At 42.0% G+C, this 18,050-nt stretch overlaps 1 protein-coding gene across 1 annotated transcript in view; it reads right to left on the reverse strand.

Moving 5' to 3' along the window:
- Positions 1–17,714, reverse strand: part of RBBP4 (RB binding protein 4, chromatin remodeling factor) — a 24,593-nt gene extending 6,879 nt beyond the window's left edge. The window contains exons 1-7 of the mRNA XM_073665669.1: positions 17,479–17,714; positions 17,213–17,360; positions 16,986–17,131; positions 12,803–12,976; positions 10,899–11,014; positions 10,524–10,684; positions 8,534–8,660 (exon numbers count right to left, since the gene is read on the reverse strand). Coding sequence (XP_073521770.1) covers positions 8,534–8,660; positions 10,524–10,684; positions 10,899–11,014; positions 12,803–12,976; positions 16,986–17,131; positions 17,213–17,360; positions 17,479–17,494 — 888 coding nt within the window. The 5' untranslated portion in view covers positions 17,495–17,714. The remainder of the gene's footprint in view (positions 1–8,533; positions 8,661–10,523; positions 10,685–10,898; positions 11,015–12,802; positions 12,977–16,985; positions 17,132–17,212; positions 17,361–17,478) is intronic.
- Between the last annotated feature and the right edge of the window lie 336 nt (positions 17,715–18,050).

The following is an 18,050-nucleotide window of genomic DNA, read 5'->3' on the forward strand; positions in this document are numbered from 1 at the left end:
GTCTATGGGATGTTTGCATGTACAGTGGGGTAAGCCCATACTGTACACCCATCCAGGGTGTGTGGCTCATACTGTACACCCGCTCGCCCCGTGGGGAGGCCACTAGTACATAGGGGGCTCATACAATATGTAGGGGCTCATACAGTAAACATTGGGATGTAAATATACTTAATTCTGCTGAATATCAAGCAATTGTTACTACTACGTTAATTATGAGCTGCGTTCATTTCAGCCTATTGGTTTGACCCTCCACAACAGATAGACAGTCTCTATTGTAGCCCCTCAGGAAAATTAATCGCCCACCTCTGCCCTGGAGTGATGAGACCAGGATAAAGGTTTTTTGGAACTGACTGCTTCAAAAAGTGTATGTCACAACGGAGAGTACAAAGAAACATGCATGGAGCCAAGAGTGGGACATGGTGGTGGCAGTATCCTTATGTGACGCTGCATGAGTGCTGCTGTTGTCGGAAAGCTACAATTCGTTGATGGTATTATGAATTCCCAGATTTACTGCTCTACATTTAAAGAGAAAATGTTACCATCAATCCATGCCCTTGGTAGACGTGCACTTTCCAAAAAGACAATGATCCAAAAACACACATCTCAGGCCACTATTGCATTTCTGAGCAGAAGGGAGAAAGATTCAGTGGCCAAGTAAAGTCATGGCCGAAAGTGTTGACACCCTTCAAATTGTTCCAGAAAATGAAGTATTTCTCCCAGAAAATTATTGCAATTTCACATTTTGTTATACATATTTCCTTTGTGCGTATTGGAACACCATAAAAAACACAGAAAAAAAAAAAAAAAAAAAAAACACGAAAATTGGATATAACTTCACACAAAGCCCTAAAAATGGGCTGGACAAAGTTGTTGGCACCCTCAACCTAATATTTGGTTGCACACCCCTTGGAATAAATAACTGCAATCAATCGCTTCCTATAACCATCAACAAGAGTCTTACACCTCTCAACTGGAATTTTGGGCCACTCTTGCAAACTGATGTTGGGAGAATGCACCTTTAAATGAAACCTGGAGCAATTTTAAGATCTCTCCACAGATGTTCAATGGGATTTAGATCCAGACTCATTGCTGTCCACTATAGAACTCTCCAGCGCTTTTGTTCCATCCATTTCTGAATGCTTCTTGAAGTAGGTTTGGGGTAATTGTCCTGCATCAAGGCCCATGACCAAAGACGCAAACCCAGCTTTCTGAGGCTGGGCACTACATTGCGACCCAAAATCATTCGGTAATCTTCGGATTTCATGATGCCTTGCACATAGTCAAGGCACCCAGTGCAAGAGGCAGTAAAACAACCCCAAAACATATTTGAACCTCGACCATCTTTGATTGTAGATGGTGTTCTTTTTTTTGTACGCTTCATGCTGTTTTCAGTAAACAGTAGAAAGATAGGTTTGTTTGGTAAAGCATACCTTTGTCTCATCTGTCCACAAGACGCTCTCCCAGAAGGATTTCAGCAAACTGCAGTCTAGATTTTTTATGCCTGTGTCAGCGGTGGGGTCTTCCTGGGTCTCCAGCCATACCGTTTCATTTTATTCAAATGTCGTCTGATAGTTTGCACCAACACTGATGCACCCAGAGCCTGCAGGACAGCTTGAATTTCTTTGCAAGTTGATTAAGGGTGCTTATCCACCATCCAGACTATTCTGTGTTGCAATCTTTCGTCAATTTTTCTCTGACATCCACATTGATTACCTACAGTGCCATGGGTTGTAAACGTCTTGATTATGTTGCACACTGTAGACAAATGAACATCAAGATCTCTGGAAGTGGACTTGTTGAAAAATATCAACAAACTCAAGGTTATAAGTTTAGTTCTCAAGTTCTCAGGCAGTTCTGTCTTTCTGTTCTCCTTACTTAGTGTTGCAAAACAGACACACAATGTGAAGATTGAGTCAACTACTCCCTTTTTAGCTGGTTTCAGGTGTGATTTTTATGTTGCCCACACTTTAGTTGCTACAGGTGAGTTTGAACGAACATCACCGGCTCGAAACAAAGATGTTTACCCACAATTTTGGAAAGGTGTCAACAATTTTCCCTTGCCCATTTTTGGGGTTGTGTGAAATGATTGTAATAGTTTTCTGGGAGAACTGCTTCATTTGCTGGAACAATTTCAAGGGTGCCAACACTGTCTGCCATGACTATCTCCTGATCTGAACCCAATCAAAACACCTATGGGAAATTCTGAAGGGACAAGTTGAGCACCAATCTCCCATTCAACCTCCAGGCTCTAAAATAGGTCATTTTGTAAGAACTGAAAAAGATGCTGCAATAGTTCAGCAAATTGTTCAGCCCATTCCTAGAAAGCATTGGTTTGTCCATAAGAGAGATTAGGGTTGTCATGGCAGCCGGAGGTCAATTGACGACCTACGGGGTCTGCCAGGTATAGTGGCCAGTTAGACCCAGCCAGAAGCAGGGTCTAACAGGCGATATGCCAGTGTAAAGATGACAGCTCTCATGAATTGTAATACGTGTATTGCTATGTATGAGACCAATGATCAGAGAAATAAAAGTTAAAGTCCCACAGAGAACAAAAAAAAAAGTTAAACCAGATCACTAAATAAAAAAAAACAAACATACCAATGAATACGTATGTTTACGTAAAAACAAAAAAAGTACACATGGTATTGCCGCGTCCAGAACGACTTGATCTCATACATTATATACATAACTAATGACGTGTGTACATATAACTCCTTCAGTAAACACCATAAGAAAAGAAAAAAAAAAATACAGAACGTGACAAAAAAACTGCTTTTTCATCATACTGCCAAAAGTGGAATAAAATGATCAAAGAGTTAAATGTAAAAAATAGCATAGCTGAAAAAGTCATCTTATCCAGTAAAAAAAAAAAAAAAAAAGTCACCATACAGCTCCATCAGTGGAGAAAAAGTTAAAGCTCTCACAATAAAGTGATGCAAAACTAATCCTTTCTATAAAATAGTCTATTGTGCAAAAATATTTTAGAATATCAAGATGGATATAGAAACACAAAAAAAAAAAAAAGGTGCACGTCCTCTAGGCATGTACCAAACCTTCCATATAATCTTGCAAAAATGAAGACCTCACTCCTCATGTGCAATGGCCATGTGTTGGCTACACCACTTCTAAGATGGCATGACCTGCTTATCCGCCCTCCGCAGGTGCTATATGTGGTGGACCACTTTGACATGCGCAGTTAATACATTAGGACACTGATATTCGGCAGTATCCTGTTGATGATGTAGTTTGCCGAGTCTTGCGGTATTTCTTATGGACACCTGTTATTGATATCTAACTTATGAATTATAATAGAAACAGATCACGTATTGATATAACTATACCCTATTAGGTTGTCCATGTGGCTCTCTATGTAATCATTTATATGGTGCTTTTTTAAAAGTTTTGCACAGCACTTTTTGTACTTTAATAATACACCTTATTTTTCGGACTATAAGACGCACCTACGTTTTAGAGGAGGAAAATAGAAAAAAAAATTTAAGCAAAAAAAATGTGGTGATAATGCTCTGTTAAGGGGGAGGGGGTCTGCTGCTGACACTGTTATAGGGGTAATGTCCCCCATCCTGTTATGTATGGCCACTCCCCCCCCCCCCCATGCCTCATTCCCTGTCTGCATGGCCACCCCCCCCCTCCATGCCTCATTCCCTGTCTGCATGGCCACCCACCCCCATGCCTCATTCCCTGTCTGCATGGCCACCCACCCCCATGCCTCATTCCCTGTCTGCACGGCCCCCCTCATCCCCGTAACGCTCACAGAAAAGAAAGAAAAAACAAAAACAAAACACAAACAAACCATCATACTCACCTCCTCTCTCCTCCAGCGATGTGTTCCGCTCTGTGCCGGAATAGTCACTGCTCCCCACGCCGGGACTGCGTGCCTGGGGAGCAGTGTCCATTCATTCTCTCTAATAGCGAGCACACTGTAGCCGCAGCGCAGCTCCTGCTGTGCTCAGCTGTCAGTGTACCCGCTATTAAAGGCCATGAATATTCATTACACCCATGTGGAATTAGCAATGCCTTAGATGGCACTGAAAATAACATGCTACAGGTGCATCTCACTAAATTAGAATATCAAAAAGTTAATTTCAGTTTAATACAAAAGATCAAATTCATATATTATAGAGAGTCATTACAAACAGTGATCTATTTCACATGTTTATTTCTGTTAATGTTTATTATGGCTTACAGCCAATGAAAACACAAAAGTCATTATCTCAGTAAATTAAAATAGTTAACAAAAAACACCAGCAAAGGCTTCCTAAGAGTTTAAAAAGGTCCCTTAGTCTGTTTCAGTAAGCTCCACAATCATGAGGAAGACTGCTGACTTGGCAGATGTCCAGAAAGCAGTCATTGACATACTCCACAAGGTCCCAGATTTCCAATTTTCATTTGGAAATCAAGAGTCTGGAGGAAGAGTGGAGAGGCACACAATCAAGCTGCTTGAGGTCTAGTGTGAAGTTTCCACAATCAGTGATGGTTTGGGGAGCCATGTCATCTGCTGGTGTAGGTCCACTGTGTTTTATCAAGACCAAAGTAAGCGCAGCCGTCTACAAGGAAGTTTTAGAGCACTTCATGATTCCCTCTGCAGACAAGCTTTTTGGAGATGGAAATGTCATTCTCCAGCAGGACTTGGCCCCTGTCCACACTGCCAAAAGTACCAATACCTGGTTTAAAAACAACAGTATCACTGTGCTTGATTGGCCAGCAGACTCGCCTGACCTTAACCCCATAGAGAATCTATGGGGTATTGTCAAGAAGATGAGACACCAGACCCAACAATGCAGACGAGCTGAAGGCTGCTATCAAAGTAACCTGGGCTTCCATAACACTTCAGCAGTGCCACAGGTTGATCGCCGCATTGATGCAGTAATTGATGCAAAAGGAGCCTCGACCAAGTATTGAGTGCATTTACTGAACATAAATTACAGTAGGCCAACATTTTGGATTTTAAAAACATTTTTCAAGCTGTTATAAAGTATTCTAATTTACTGAGATAATGACTTGTGTTTTCATTGGCTGTAAGTCATAATCAAGATTAACAGACATAAACACTTGAAATAGATCACTCTGTTTGTAATGACTCTATATAATATATGAGTTTCACTTTTTGTATTGAACTGAAATAAATTACCTTTTTGATGATATTCTAAGTTAGTGAGATGGACCTGTATGAGGACAGTGAAGAAAGTGACACCAGTGACTGAGCAACTGGGCTTTTTAAATGCTGACAGTAGTGATGAATTCCTGGGGTTCCCTGACGATTAGAAGAGTGCGGTACCTGAAGGTTAAAGTTTCTCCTCGCATGTTATTCATAAACATGCTTCATGTTACTTACAAATGCTGCTACTCTGTCTACATTGTTATTTTTTTTTCTTATTTTCCTCCTCTGAAACTAGGTGCGTCTTATAAAGCGAGAAATACGGTAAGTGCTCATCGAAGAGCGCAGGATAAATGTGATCCAAAATCATCCCATTAAAAACTTCAAACTTCATTCACAAAAAAGCAGTCCCCACTCAGGTCCGTCATCTGTTAATGGAAATATAGCAGTGTAGTACAAAGGCTCTGGAAAAGCTTGATAGCTCAGCTCTCCTCAAAAGAAGTCCAGCGAATTTTACACTCCCAAATCCAAATGCCCCCCTCCCTTCTGAGACACAGGGTGCCTAAAGAACATTTAGCGTCCACATGTTAGGCATTTTTGTAGCGGTGAGCGCCTGCTTAATTTACAGGGTGCGAGTCTCGAGAAGCATGAGCTGGGGACAATGTACTGGGCACTACAATAGCAGATTTGCAATTCTTACTCAGCAACATCCATTGTTGCTTCTTTCTGAAAATCACCCATGGAGTCAAAATCATCACTACACCTGTAGATAAATTCTCAGTGTTCCTAAACTGCAGTTAGTGTCCACATGTTTTGCATTACTGTAGCGAGGAAAGCCCACTTAATTTACAGGGTGCATTGCTCCAGAAGCACGAGCTGGGTATAATATACAATGGCATATTTGGATTTTCACTTAGCAACAGCCATTGCTAGCAAAATCGTCATTACACCTGTAGATGAATTCCCACAGGGGTCCAATTTCCAAATTGGGGTCAATTGAGTGGAATTCTGCTCTTCTAGCACTTCGGGACTCCGTATATGGAGTCTGCAAACTATTCTACGAAAATTTATTCTCCAAGTGTCAAATAGCGCTCCTTCCCTCCAGTGTCTCGCCGTATGGATAAGCAGTACTGTACAGAAACAGTATTGCCACATTCAGCAGAAATTGTGTGATACTTTCGTGCCATTTTTACCCACTTCCCTTTGTGAAAATCTAAAATCTGGGACTAAACTTTTTCTTCTTTACTATCCAATGGCATATAATTATATGACACTTGTGGTGTCAATATGATCACTGCACACTCAGATGAATTCATTAAAAGGAGTATTTTGTAAAATGGGGTCACTTATGGGTAGAGTGTGTGTGTGTGTGTATATATATATATATATATATATATATATATATATATATATATATATGTGTGTGTGTGTGTGTGTGTGTGTGTGTGTGTGTGTGTGTGTGTGTGTGTGTGTGTGTGTGTGTGTGTGTGTGTGTGTGTGTGTGTGTGTGTGTGTGTGTGTGTGTGTGTGTGTGTGTGTGTGTGTGTGTGTGTGTAGGGGGTTCTGCTGCTCTGGCAAAGCCCCTGTATGTGTAGGGGGTTCTGCTGCTCTGGCACATCAGGGGCTTTGCCAATATGACATGGCACCCTCAAACCATTCCAGCAAAATCTGCACTCCAATATGGCGCTCTATGCCTTTGGAGCTTTAAACTGTGCCTCAAAAAGTAGTTTTCAGCCACTTATGCGGTATTGGTGCACTCAGGAGAAAATGAACAGTACAATTAGTTATTCGTTTTCTTCTATTACCCCTTTTGAAAAGTAAGATCTTGGGGCCAAACCAACATTTTAGTGAAGGAGGGGGGAAAAAGAAAAAAAAAAAAAGTAATTTTTATTTACTCAGCTTAATGTTATACAATTCTGTGAATAGCCTGATGGTTAAAAATGCTCACTACATCCCTAAATTAATTCCTTAAAAGTTCATTTGTGGGAGTTTCTGCTGTTTTGGCATTTCATGGGCTAGTCAAATGTGACAAAATGGCGTTCTTTCCCTTCCATGCACCCAAACAGTAGTTTTCCACCACTTATGGGATATCTGTGTACTCAGGAGAAATTGCACAACAAATTGCATGGTACATTTTCTCCTGTTACCCTTGTGAAAATGAAAAATTGGGGACTAAAGTAACTTTTGCGGGAAAATGTGATTTTTTTTATGGCTCTAAGTTATAAAATTCTGCAATGCAACTGGGGGTGCTCACCACACATCTAAATTAATTCCTTGAGGGGTGTACTTTGCAAAATGGGGTCACTTGTTGGGGGTTTCCACTGTTTAGACACATCAGGGGCTCTGCAAACACGACATGGCATCCGCTATCTATTCCAGCCAATTTTGCGTTCCAAAAGTCAAATGGTGCTCCTTCCCTTCCAGAAGTGGGTGATAAATGCAGAATTGGTGACTTGTTTGTGTTATACCTTTTCTCACCTGGTTTTGGCTCCCACTCCTGAGAAAAAATACTGACTAAATACATATATTGGGGCCATGGCCTAAAGTAGCATTCGGTCTCCTAGAAATGAATGTCCTTCCTGACAGGGCTGTGGAGTCGGTAAGCTCAACCTCCGACTCCTCAATTTCCATGACACTGACTCCAACTCCCTCATAGATGGCTCCTGTTTAAGTGATAAATTTACTGTAGCACAGATTCATCTCAGCTAAAAGTCTAGACCCTTAGATCAGGAATAGGATATTTCATAACTTTCCCAAATTCTTATAAAAAAGTATTCCCCACAAACTGCATTGAACTACTGTACCCAATTTATTATATATTTTAGGAGTCTGAGGCAGTCCATTTTATACCGACTCCACAGCCCTGCTTCCTGAACAGTATGATGGCTTTGTGGTCCCCTTGTGTAATCAACTGCAAATTATTATTTCAACAGATGAATATGGGACTTTTAGGTGTTTGGAAATTGTGATTTCCTGATGATTTCAAGCAAAGAGGCATGGATAAACCTCTGTCTGCGCGCCTCACCATAAATATTACTCCAGTAACTAACTACTGGAGTAAGATTTGTGGTGTAGCAACCACCACCACTCATCATGAATTTGACGAGTGGCATCACCACATCCCTGTCCCAGTTCCACCCATCTTGCTGGAGCAGGGAGAAACTGGCATGAGAAGGCAAAAAGTTGCAGAAAATTCGCAAACAATGCCTATGATTAGAATGTAAATTGTCCATATGGATAAGTTCATTCTAATTAGTAGAAAAGTAGAAGTGGTGTTGAACTGTGAACATTAACATCCTAAGGCTGTAATCACACTATGTTAAGCTATGTTTTTTTCCTTTGTGCAGTATTCAAACCAATACAATCTGTACCAAATATTACTGTATGAAAGAATGACTGTGGGCCAGAATATATTACCTTGTCTGCAGACCCAGTAGCCAAGATGAACTCACTGTAGGGGTTGAACGAGAGGCAGTTGACCTCAGCTGTGTGAGCATCCACAGAATGGCTAGGTTTGGATGTGTTGTTTGATCGGGTGTCCCATCTATAAGAGAAAAGAAAAAAAGTGGGTAATGGATAAACAACTACAAAAACGTATTAAACAGTTTCAAATTCCATTATGTGACCTACCAGGAAAAAGCAAGGCTACTTTTATATGGCAGTATTTTGCATCAGTATTTGTAAGCCAAAATCAGAAGTAGGTCCAAAACACAGAAGACGTGTAGGTTCCACTCCTACACAGACAGAGCAAGGTGGAAAGAGGAGGTTGAGAGATCACACACAGGCAGAATCAGTGTCAGGAGAGACTATCACACAGGGACTATAGTAGCAAGGACAAGTAGTAAAGGCATAAAGCTAGGTTAGTATTAGAGAGGTAAAAGAGGCAGCAGCATCCTGGACTCACAGAACCCTAAGGAAACCATGTATATGGCAAGTTTGAGACAAAGAATTTTTGCATGCTACAGATTAGGGAGAGGATACTGCAGCTTGAAACTTATTTTATTACTTAAGGGGAGTGAAAGTTGCACTATGTTGAAATCCCCCCCCCCCCCTCACCCTTAACAAAAGCGATGAATAGAATTTAAATATATTTGCCCAGTCATGAAGGGGTTATTTCCCATTTTTGCATTTTACCTTTCTACTATTCTTCCAGGAGCCATTACTTTTTAATTTTGCCATCCACTTAGCCTTATGAAGGCTTGTTTTTTTTTTTTTTTTTTTCTTTCGGGACAAGTTGGGAATTTATAATGACACCATTCAATTTACTTTATAATGTACTGATACACAGTAAAAGAAAAATAAGCGCAGATAAATGGTGTTGTTTTTAGGGTGTTTACAGTTCAATGGAAACAACATGGTAAAATGTTTCTTCAGGTCAGTACGATTATTGCAATACCAAACTTTCATGGTTTTTATTATACTTTAGCAGTAAAAAAGAAAAAAAAAAAAATTCTGAGACCCATAACTATTTTTCTGTTGGTAGAGCTGGGTGAGGGCTTGTTTTTTTTGCACACTAAGCTGATTATTTTAATGATACCGTTTAGAAGTGCAGTCTTTTGATTGCCTTTTATTGCATTTTTGTTCAGGGTGCGGCAACTGAAAAACTGCAATTCTGGCATTTGATTCCCCCATGTATTGGCATTTAACTTATGGTTTAAATATGTTTTGATAGATCAGAATTTTACAGACGCAGCAATATTTGTTTATTATTTTATAACAGGAAAGGCAGCTGCTGATTAAAAACTTTATTTTTTAGTTTCCCTAGGCCTAGGGGAATGAACCTACAATCATTTGATTAGCTATATTCTGCAATATAGTATTAAGCAAACTGTGGCTCATAGGGAGACCAACATTGCCACCATAAAAGATTTCTGCAAGCTCCAGCAGCAATGTTACCCCATCAGTAGCAAGCAGTCATGTCAGGCTGATGGGTGGCAGTGCATTGACAGCTGCATTTAAATGGTTAATACAGCCGCAGCAGTTACAGGAATAGGCCAGCTATTTAACAATCAGCATCTGCTGGGTACAGGGAGGGCTCAATTCCAGAGCCCAATACTTCCCCTCGACCATATGACGCATCTTTACATTACATGGTCCTAAGGAGGTTAAGAGAAGAGACACCTTCCTCACTTATAATTTGTTTATTTTATCACTCTAAAATCCCCAAAAATATCAAAATCGAAAAAAATATATTAAAAATAAGAAGAGGAAAGCAGCTGCCAACTTTGTTTTGAAGGAGAGCAAACATACTGGGAGACATCCGATTAGTTGATAGCGGAGAACAGAGCACAGGGAAGAAGTGACCAAGTTAGAAAGACTGAAAAGTATGCATTTTCTTCCAACCTGGCAATCATACTAATACACTTCACATAACACGGTTTACCAGATGAGTACAACACGTACGTACATCATGAGTTTCTGGTCATCAGCTACAGATCCAAATAGGGATTCATGTAGTAAGTGCCACGAAACATCTTCCACCACTGCAGTATGTCCTGTAAAAATGGTCTTGGCATCAACCACCTTGCCCTCTTTGGGCACTGCACTGATATCCCACAAACAAATTGTCTGTAAATCAATCATAAAAAAAAAAATATATTAATTGCTTTAAATTCTGAGGTGTCTTATTCAAAGTACCTATAAAAGTTAAATCTGTTAAAGGCAGAGATTGGGAAATGGGAGACATATCCTGCACTGCTTGTTAACACCTTACAAAAGTTAGGGGGCTCTGAATACATTAGGATTCTAACAACGCAAAAACCTTGTTACATCTAGAACTCACATGGTCATCAGATGCACTGAGAAGGTTTCCACTAAGGTTAGGATTCCAGGACAAGCCATATCCTTCCTTCTGGTGACCACGAAGCCGGAGATCAGGGTTACATTCACCTGAAGGATCTATACAAGAAATATGTAAGGACTAAATATGCTTGACTATGTATAATACAACAGAAAGAAGGTAAAGAGCAAGAAGGATTTTAAAGCACAAAAAATAGAGTTACTGGTAAGCAATTATATTAACACTAAAATGAAGCCTTGAAGGGGTTACATTTATTACCCAAAACCATAGGAACCACCCCAAAAACTGTCTGTACGAAAACATGTGTTGACATTGCGGGGTTAGATACTGAAAAGTGGTATACCACCTTTGCATTTATTATAGTGGGGGAAATCATTGCCTTGAACAGTTAAAGAGGATGTCCACTACTATTAACAATGCCCCCATGGATTTAAATTGTGCCAACAAGTATTTTTGTAATTACCTTGTGCTGCCCTTCTTGCCTGAGAGCGGCGCAATCGCTGGCTGCTCAGACATTACGTGACCATCGGTTGAAACTGGCTCAGACGTCCGCTGATGTCACGTCAAGTTCTGGCTGCACCCGGGGGTGACCCAGTGACGCACTCCCAGCTGATTGATGAGCTGTGGGCGGTTTCCCCACGTGTCACAGCCCAGCATTCACCGTGCCCCACTCCCAATAAATGAGGAGAGGGAAAGCGTGCGGTGGATGCTGGGCTGTGACGCGTGGGGAAACGCCACCCACAGCCCATCAATCAGCGGGGACCGCATCACTGGGTCACGCCTGACTTGACATATAAGGATGCCAGAGGCTGCAGCCAGGGGGTGTCACGTGATGCACTTGTTGGCACAATTTAAATCCCTGGGGGCAATGTTAATAGTAGTGGACAACCTAATAATAATAATAATAGTCTATAAAAAAAAAATAAAAAAAAATAAACTATTATTATTATTATTATTATTATAGTGGACAACCTCTTTAACATCTAAAGGACGCAGTCAATTTTCATTTTTGTATCTTGAAGTACACCACCTAATCATATTGCAAAATAAAAATTCCAAGTGAAAGAAAAAAAAAAAGAAAAAGGAATGCTGCCATATTTTTAGCGGCATTCGATGTGTGGTAAAAACAACCCAGCAATATGATACTTCAGGGTCAGAGCACCTGTGGTGATACTTTGCATAAAAAAAAAATATAAGTAAAAAGTTGCTTGTGTTGCCATTTTTCGAGATCTATAACTTTATTTTCCCCATCGATTAACCAGTGTGAAGGCTTTTGTTGTAGTTTTTAAATACATTTCTCATTCAGCCTTATAGGGCGGCAACTCAGACAAAAATAAAACATGAGATACAACCTGGCTACTAATTCCCATATCTCACCTACCGCAGCAGATGACATTCTCAGCTGCAAAACGAGATCAGAATCGTGGTTGGAGTTAAGACCCAGGCAGAAAGGTCAGCCGTTAGGCTGCGTTCCTACAATCGTTTTGTGTGATTTTTTTTTTTTTTACACTGTTTTTCGCTGTGCCAAAAACACAGCATCAACAAAGTGGATGGGGTTCATAGAAATCTCACACCCACTGTGCGATTTTTTTTTTTTTTTTTTTAAGACAACATGTCACCCACGGGGAACAGCAGCACTGATCTAGCTGAAACAGTGTCCGTGTGGCAGGACAGTATACATTTTATTTAATTTTTATGGGGCCCTGAATTACTTAAGCAGGGTCTGCCCCATAGTGGACATTCTTTTTGAAAGATCAATCTACTAAAACTGCACATTTCCATGATTGCAGCAAATCCATAACAAAACTGCATGTTATCAGTGTTTTGGTGCCACGGTGATCTAAAACAGTGTGAATCTGATCGCAAGAGCAGAGGTGTAGACTTACCTGGTTTGGACGGGTGTTTAGTGTAGTCAAAAACAAGGACATCACAGGTTGGCGTTTTGGTTGCAATGATGCATGGGTTCTGGGGCATATAGCGTGCTCGGTTTACTTCTCCTTCATGGTTTATTTTGATCTCAATCTCTATTTTCCCACTTACTGAACCAAAGCCTCCAAACTCTATAAAACCGTTAAAAAAAAAGAAGTTAGAATTGAATAAAACACAACTGGGAAAATAAAAAGCAGAAGAATTGACAAGTTTTAAATATTGCCACTTTTTGAAAGTACTGTGGTTTTTCTTAAGCCATTTGCACCTAGTGACTTTTGCAAAGATATAACCAAACGTACTGTAGGTAAAACCACACAATGCAAGAAAAAAAACAACACCGCAGGAGCGTGCATACTGAAAACTACTGTATGCTATTTGTTTACTGATAAAATGTAGCATAACAGGGGACAAGGGGAGGAATAGAAGGTTTTAAGACAGCAAAAGTTACCACACTATGAACATGTTTCAAATCAGTTTGATCCAGTTAACCCCTTTACCACCTAGGATATACTCATACGTCCTAGGTGGTATCCTTGCATTCCATGCGGGCTCTGGTCTGTACAGCTGTCATGTGCCCCTAACAGCTGAGGGTGGAATCGCGATCCACCTGCAGCTGTTAACTAGTTAAATGAAGCTGTTAATCCATGACCACGGGTCTCCGATGGGCTGGCATGACAACCCGGGGTCTGCAGGAGACCTCTGTGGTTGGCACTGCCGCCCAGAAAATCGGCACTCACAGCAAGTAAGCATTTCTGCTACACACAGGCCATCTGATAATCGCAGCTTCTAGTCTCCCATGGAGACTATTGAAGCAAGTGAAAAGTTAAAAATAAATATACACATACAGTGTACAATGAAAGCTGAAAGTCTGAACTTCAACTGCATCTGAATTGTTTTGTTTAAAATTCATTGTGGTAATGTCTAGAACCAAAATTAGAAAAATGTCTCTGTCCAAATATATATGGACCTAACTGTACATACATACACACACACACACACACACACACACACACACACACACACACACACACACACACACACACACACACTACAGACCAAAAGTTTGGACACACCTTCTCATTTTAAGAAATTTCTGTATTTTCATGACTATGAAAACTGTACATTCACACTGAAGGCATCAAAACTATGAATTAACAGATGTGGAATTATATACTTAAAAAAGTGTGAAACAACTGAAAATATGTCTTATATTCTAGGTTCTTCAACGTAGCCACCTTTTGCTTTGATGACTGCTTTGCACACTCTTGGCATTCTCTTGATGAGCTTCAAGAGGTAGTCACCGGAAATGGTTTTCACTTCACAGGTGTGCCCTGTCAGGTTTAATAAGTGGGATTTCTTGCCTTATAAATAGGGTTGGGACCATAGTTTGTGTTGTACAGAAGTCTGGTGGATACACAGCTGATAGTCCTACTGAATAGACTGTTAGAATTTGTATTATGGCAAGAAAAAAGCAGTTAAGTAAAGAAAAACGAGTGGCCATCATTACTTTAAGAAATGAAGGTCAGTCAGTGCGAAACATTAGGAAAACTTTGAAAGTGTCCCCAAGTGCAGTTGCAAAAACCATCAAGCGCTACAAAGAAACTGGCTCACATGAGAACCCCCCCAGGAAAGGAAGACCAAGAGTCACCTCTGCTTCTGAGGATAAGTTTATCTGAGTCACCAGCTTCAGCAATCGCAGGTTAACAGCAGCTCAGATTAGAAACCAGGTCAATGCCACACAAAGTTCTAGCAGCAGACACATCTCTTCAACAACTGTTAAGAGGAGACTTTGTGCAGCAGGCCTTCATGGTAAAATATCTGCTAGGAAACCACTGCTAAGGACAGGCAACAAGCAGAAGAGACTTGTTTGGGCTAAAGAACACAAGGAATGGACATTAGACCACTGGAAATCTGTGCTTCGGTCTGAGGAGTCCAAATTTGATATCTTGGGTTCCAACCACCGTGTCTTTGTGCGACGCAGAAAAGGTGAACGGATGGACTCTACATGCCTGGTTCCCACCGTGAAGCATGGAGGAGGAGGTATGATGGTGTAGGGGTGCTTTGCTGGTGACACTGTTGGGGGATTTATTCAAAACTGAAGGAATACTGAAACAGCATGGCTACCACAGCATCTTGCAGCGGCATGCTATTCCATCCCGTTTGCGTTTAGTTAGACCATCATTTATTTTTCAACAAGACAATGACCCCAAACACCTCCAGGCTGTGTAAGGGCTATTTGACCAAGAAGGAGAGTGATGGGGTGCTACGCTAGATGACCTGGCCTCCACAGTCACCAGACCTGAACCCAATCGAGATGGTTTGGGGTGAGCTGGACTGCAGAGTGAAGGCAAAAGGGCCAACAAGTGCTAAGCATTTCTGGGAACTCCTTCAAGATTGTTGGAAGACCATTTCTGGTGACTACCTCTTGAAGCTCATCAAGAGAATGCCAAGAGTGTGCAAAGCAGTCATCAAAGCAAAAGGTGGCTACGTTGAAGAACCTTTTCAGTTCTTTCACACTTTTTTGTTAACTATATAATTCCACATGTGTTAATTCATAGTTTTGATGCCTTCAGTGTGAATGCACAATTTTCATAGTCATGAAAATACAGAAAAATCTTTAAATGAGAAGGCGTGTCCAAACTTTTGATATATATATAATTTTTCAAAATAAAAGCGGAAAAAAAAATTACACACATTTGGTATTTCCACGTTCAGAATAGCCCGATCAATATATAACATTAACAGAAATAAACACTTGAAATAGATCACTCTGTAATGACTCCATATAATATATGAATTTCACTTTTTGCATTGAAGAACTGAAATTAACTTTTTGATGATATTCTAATTTAGTGAGAAGCACCTGTAACATATGTAAAGCAGAAATCACAATCTATGAATGCCAGCCACGAGCCAGCATTCACAGGAGCCTTCTGCAGTCCCTCAGCTGTCATGACAAACCATTGGTGCTTGCGATCACATGACAGGGGCGCTGATGGGTGGGATTAATAACGCACTTCCGTCGTGTGTGTGCTAAATCCCGATGTCCGTGATTGACAGCAGGATTTAACTTGTGAACAGCCGTGGACGGAGCACCCCTCCACCAGCGGCTTATAAAGGCACGTGATGACTGATTAAGGCTGAGTTCACACGATGCGTATTTAATGCGTTTCCGCGGCGGTTTTGCAGTTGCGGAAACGCATGAAAAACGCATGGTAGAAGGGAAGCAATGTTCCCCAATTGAAATCCGCATGTGCTGTGCCCATGATGCGGATTTTTCCACAGCGTAAACGCTGCGCTCAAAAATCCGCAGCATGTCAATTAATTTTGCGTAAACGCGGCGTTTTCACCGCCATTGACTTGCATTACACTGCGCCAATTCCGCAAGACTGCATCTGTACTTGCGTAATTGGTGCGTTCTAATGTGCGGATGGTACCCGGGTGTAGAGGAGAGTCATCCACACCCAGGTACCATTAAAAAAAGCTGTAAAACAAGAATAAAATAAAAAAAATATATATATATATACTTACCATCTGTCGGCCCGCGCAGCGCTCCTGCTTGGTTCCCGGCACTTGCAGTGAGTTGAAGGACCTGCGCTGACGTCAGAGTCATGTGACGGGTCACGTGACGCTGACGTCGGCAGGTCTTTCAATTCAAAGTTGCTGGCAGCACGGATTGAGCAGGACAGCGCGGGCCATCAGAGGGTAAAGTATACATGTATTTTTTATTTTTACCATTCTCTCGGGTCACACTATATAAATCCATGCTGTTTGCATGGATTTATATAGTGTGACCTAGTTGTCAAGCACTTTCCAGGTGATGCTAAAATCGCCTGGAAAGCGCATGTGAATCCGCATGTATTCCGCAGGAAAAACGCATGCACAATCTGCATGCGTTTTTTCTGCCAGGGAGATGCAGAAATGTTTTGCTTCATTTCTGCATCGTGTGCACATACCCTAAATCAGCCATTGTGTGCAAGGAAAGGTGCAGGCCAGAGTGTCAGGGACACGGTATGACATGTCATGAAGGGGTTAAGGTATTAGCTATACCTGGCTGCAGCCAGGCTCTGAGTGCTGTCTGTGCAGCAGGAGTCAGGTGACAGGTTCCCTTTATAAGGGTAAGCAGTCCCCAATGCCTACCTCCTTTCTCACTGTCGTAATGAGAGGCATCAAACTGGGCATCATCATTGGGAAGCTGGACGCTGGCGATGACCAGGTGATTCTGCTCGTCAGAGGTGTGCGTCCCCAGCACCAGGCGGTGAATGCTGAAGTCCTTCCCTTCTGGCCTGCCAATGCGAGGATACAGAGATGACACACAGAACATAGCAGCACGGCGCCAGGGGAGGAGGGGGAGAGCACGGACTCACCTGGTGACATCAGGAAGCCACTGTGCTGTCAGGCTGGGCCACTCCAGGGCGTGAGTCATCACCAGGTCGTACAGGAAAGGGGTGTTCTTCTTCCAGATCTTGTACTCTTCGTTTATGACCCGCTCCTCCACAGCATCATCAAACGCAGCTGGGCCGGGACACAAGGAAGAGGCTGCAGCACCAGTGCGGGAGCTACACGGCGCCATACACACTACAGTACCGCTGCACGTCACCGCTCATGAGCCGCCAACTTTCTCCACACTTACCCTCCTTATCCGCCATGGTGCTTGTACGGCCTGCTAGGTAGCGTCTGGACCTCACAACTGGCTCCGCCGTTTACTGTCCCGGTTCTCGTGCCAACTCCTCCCTTGTGTCTCCGGTCTCCGGCCTGCTCCTCCCGCTATTGTTTCCTGCCTCCCCCGTGTCTCGGAGCCGCGCATATTCGCGCCAACCTAGTCCAATCGGAATTGTACAGGAGCTCTGTTGGCAACCAATCAGCGCCCTTTGCGTCAGGAAGGCGGAGCAGCGGTAAACTACGCGCCTTCGACTTCCAAATTGGAAGCACCGCCCAGTAGGCGTGGTTTCATGTATCCATGACAACGCTGGAATATGGAGGGTAAAAATGAGGCAGCATGGGATAGTAGGGTCCCAAAGAAGGCATGACATCACCCCGGGCACAGCTATGATTGGCACAGCTATGACTGGCACATAGCACTGCATGGAGAGGAAGGTCCTGGGAGGCCCATGTGTCCCCCACCTACAATTCTACCATAGTTCTGCATCAGGTGTATTTCTAAAAGATCAGCGACGACAATACAAAGGAAACATTAACCCCTTA

The sequence above is a fragment of the Phyllobates terribilis genome, unplaced genomic scaffold (genome assembly GCF_046119375.1).
Source record: "Phyllobates terribilis strain yellow unplaced genomic scaffold, ASM4611937v1 Scaffold_2__4_contigs__length_985480577, whole genome shotgun sequence".
In the NCBI taxonomy this organism is placed as follows: Eukaryota; Metazoa; Chordata; class Amphibia; order Anura; family Dendrobatidae; genus Phyllobates; species Phyllobates terribilis.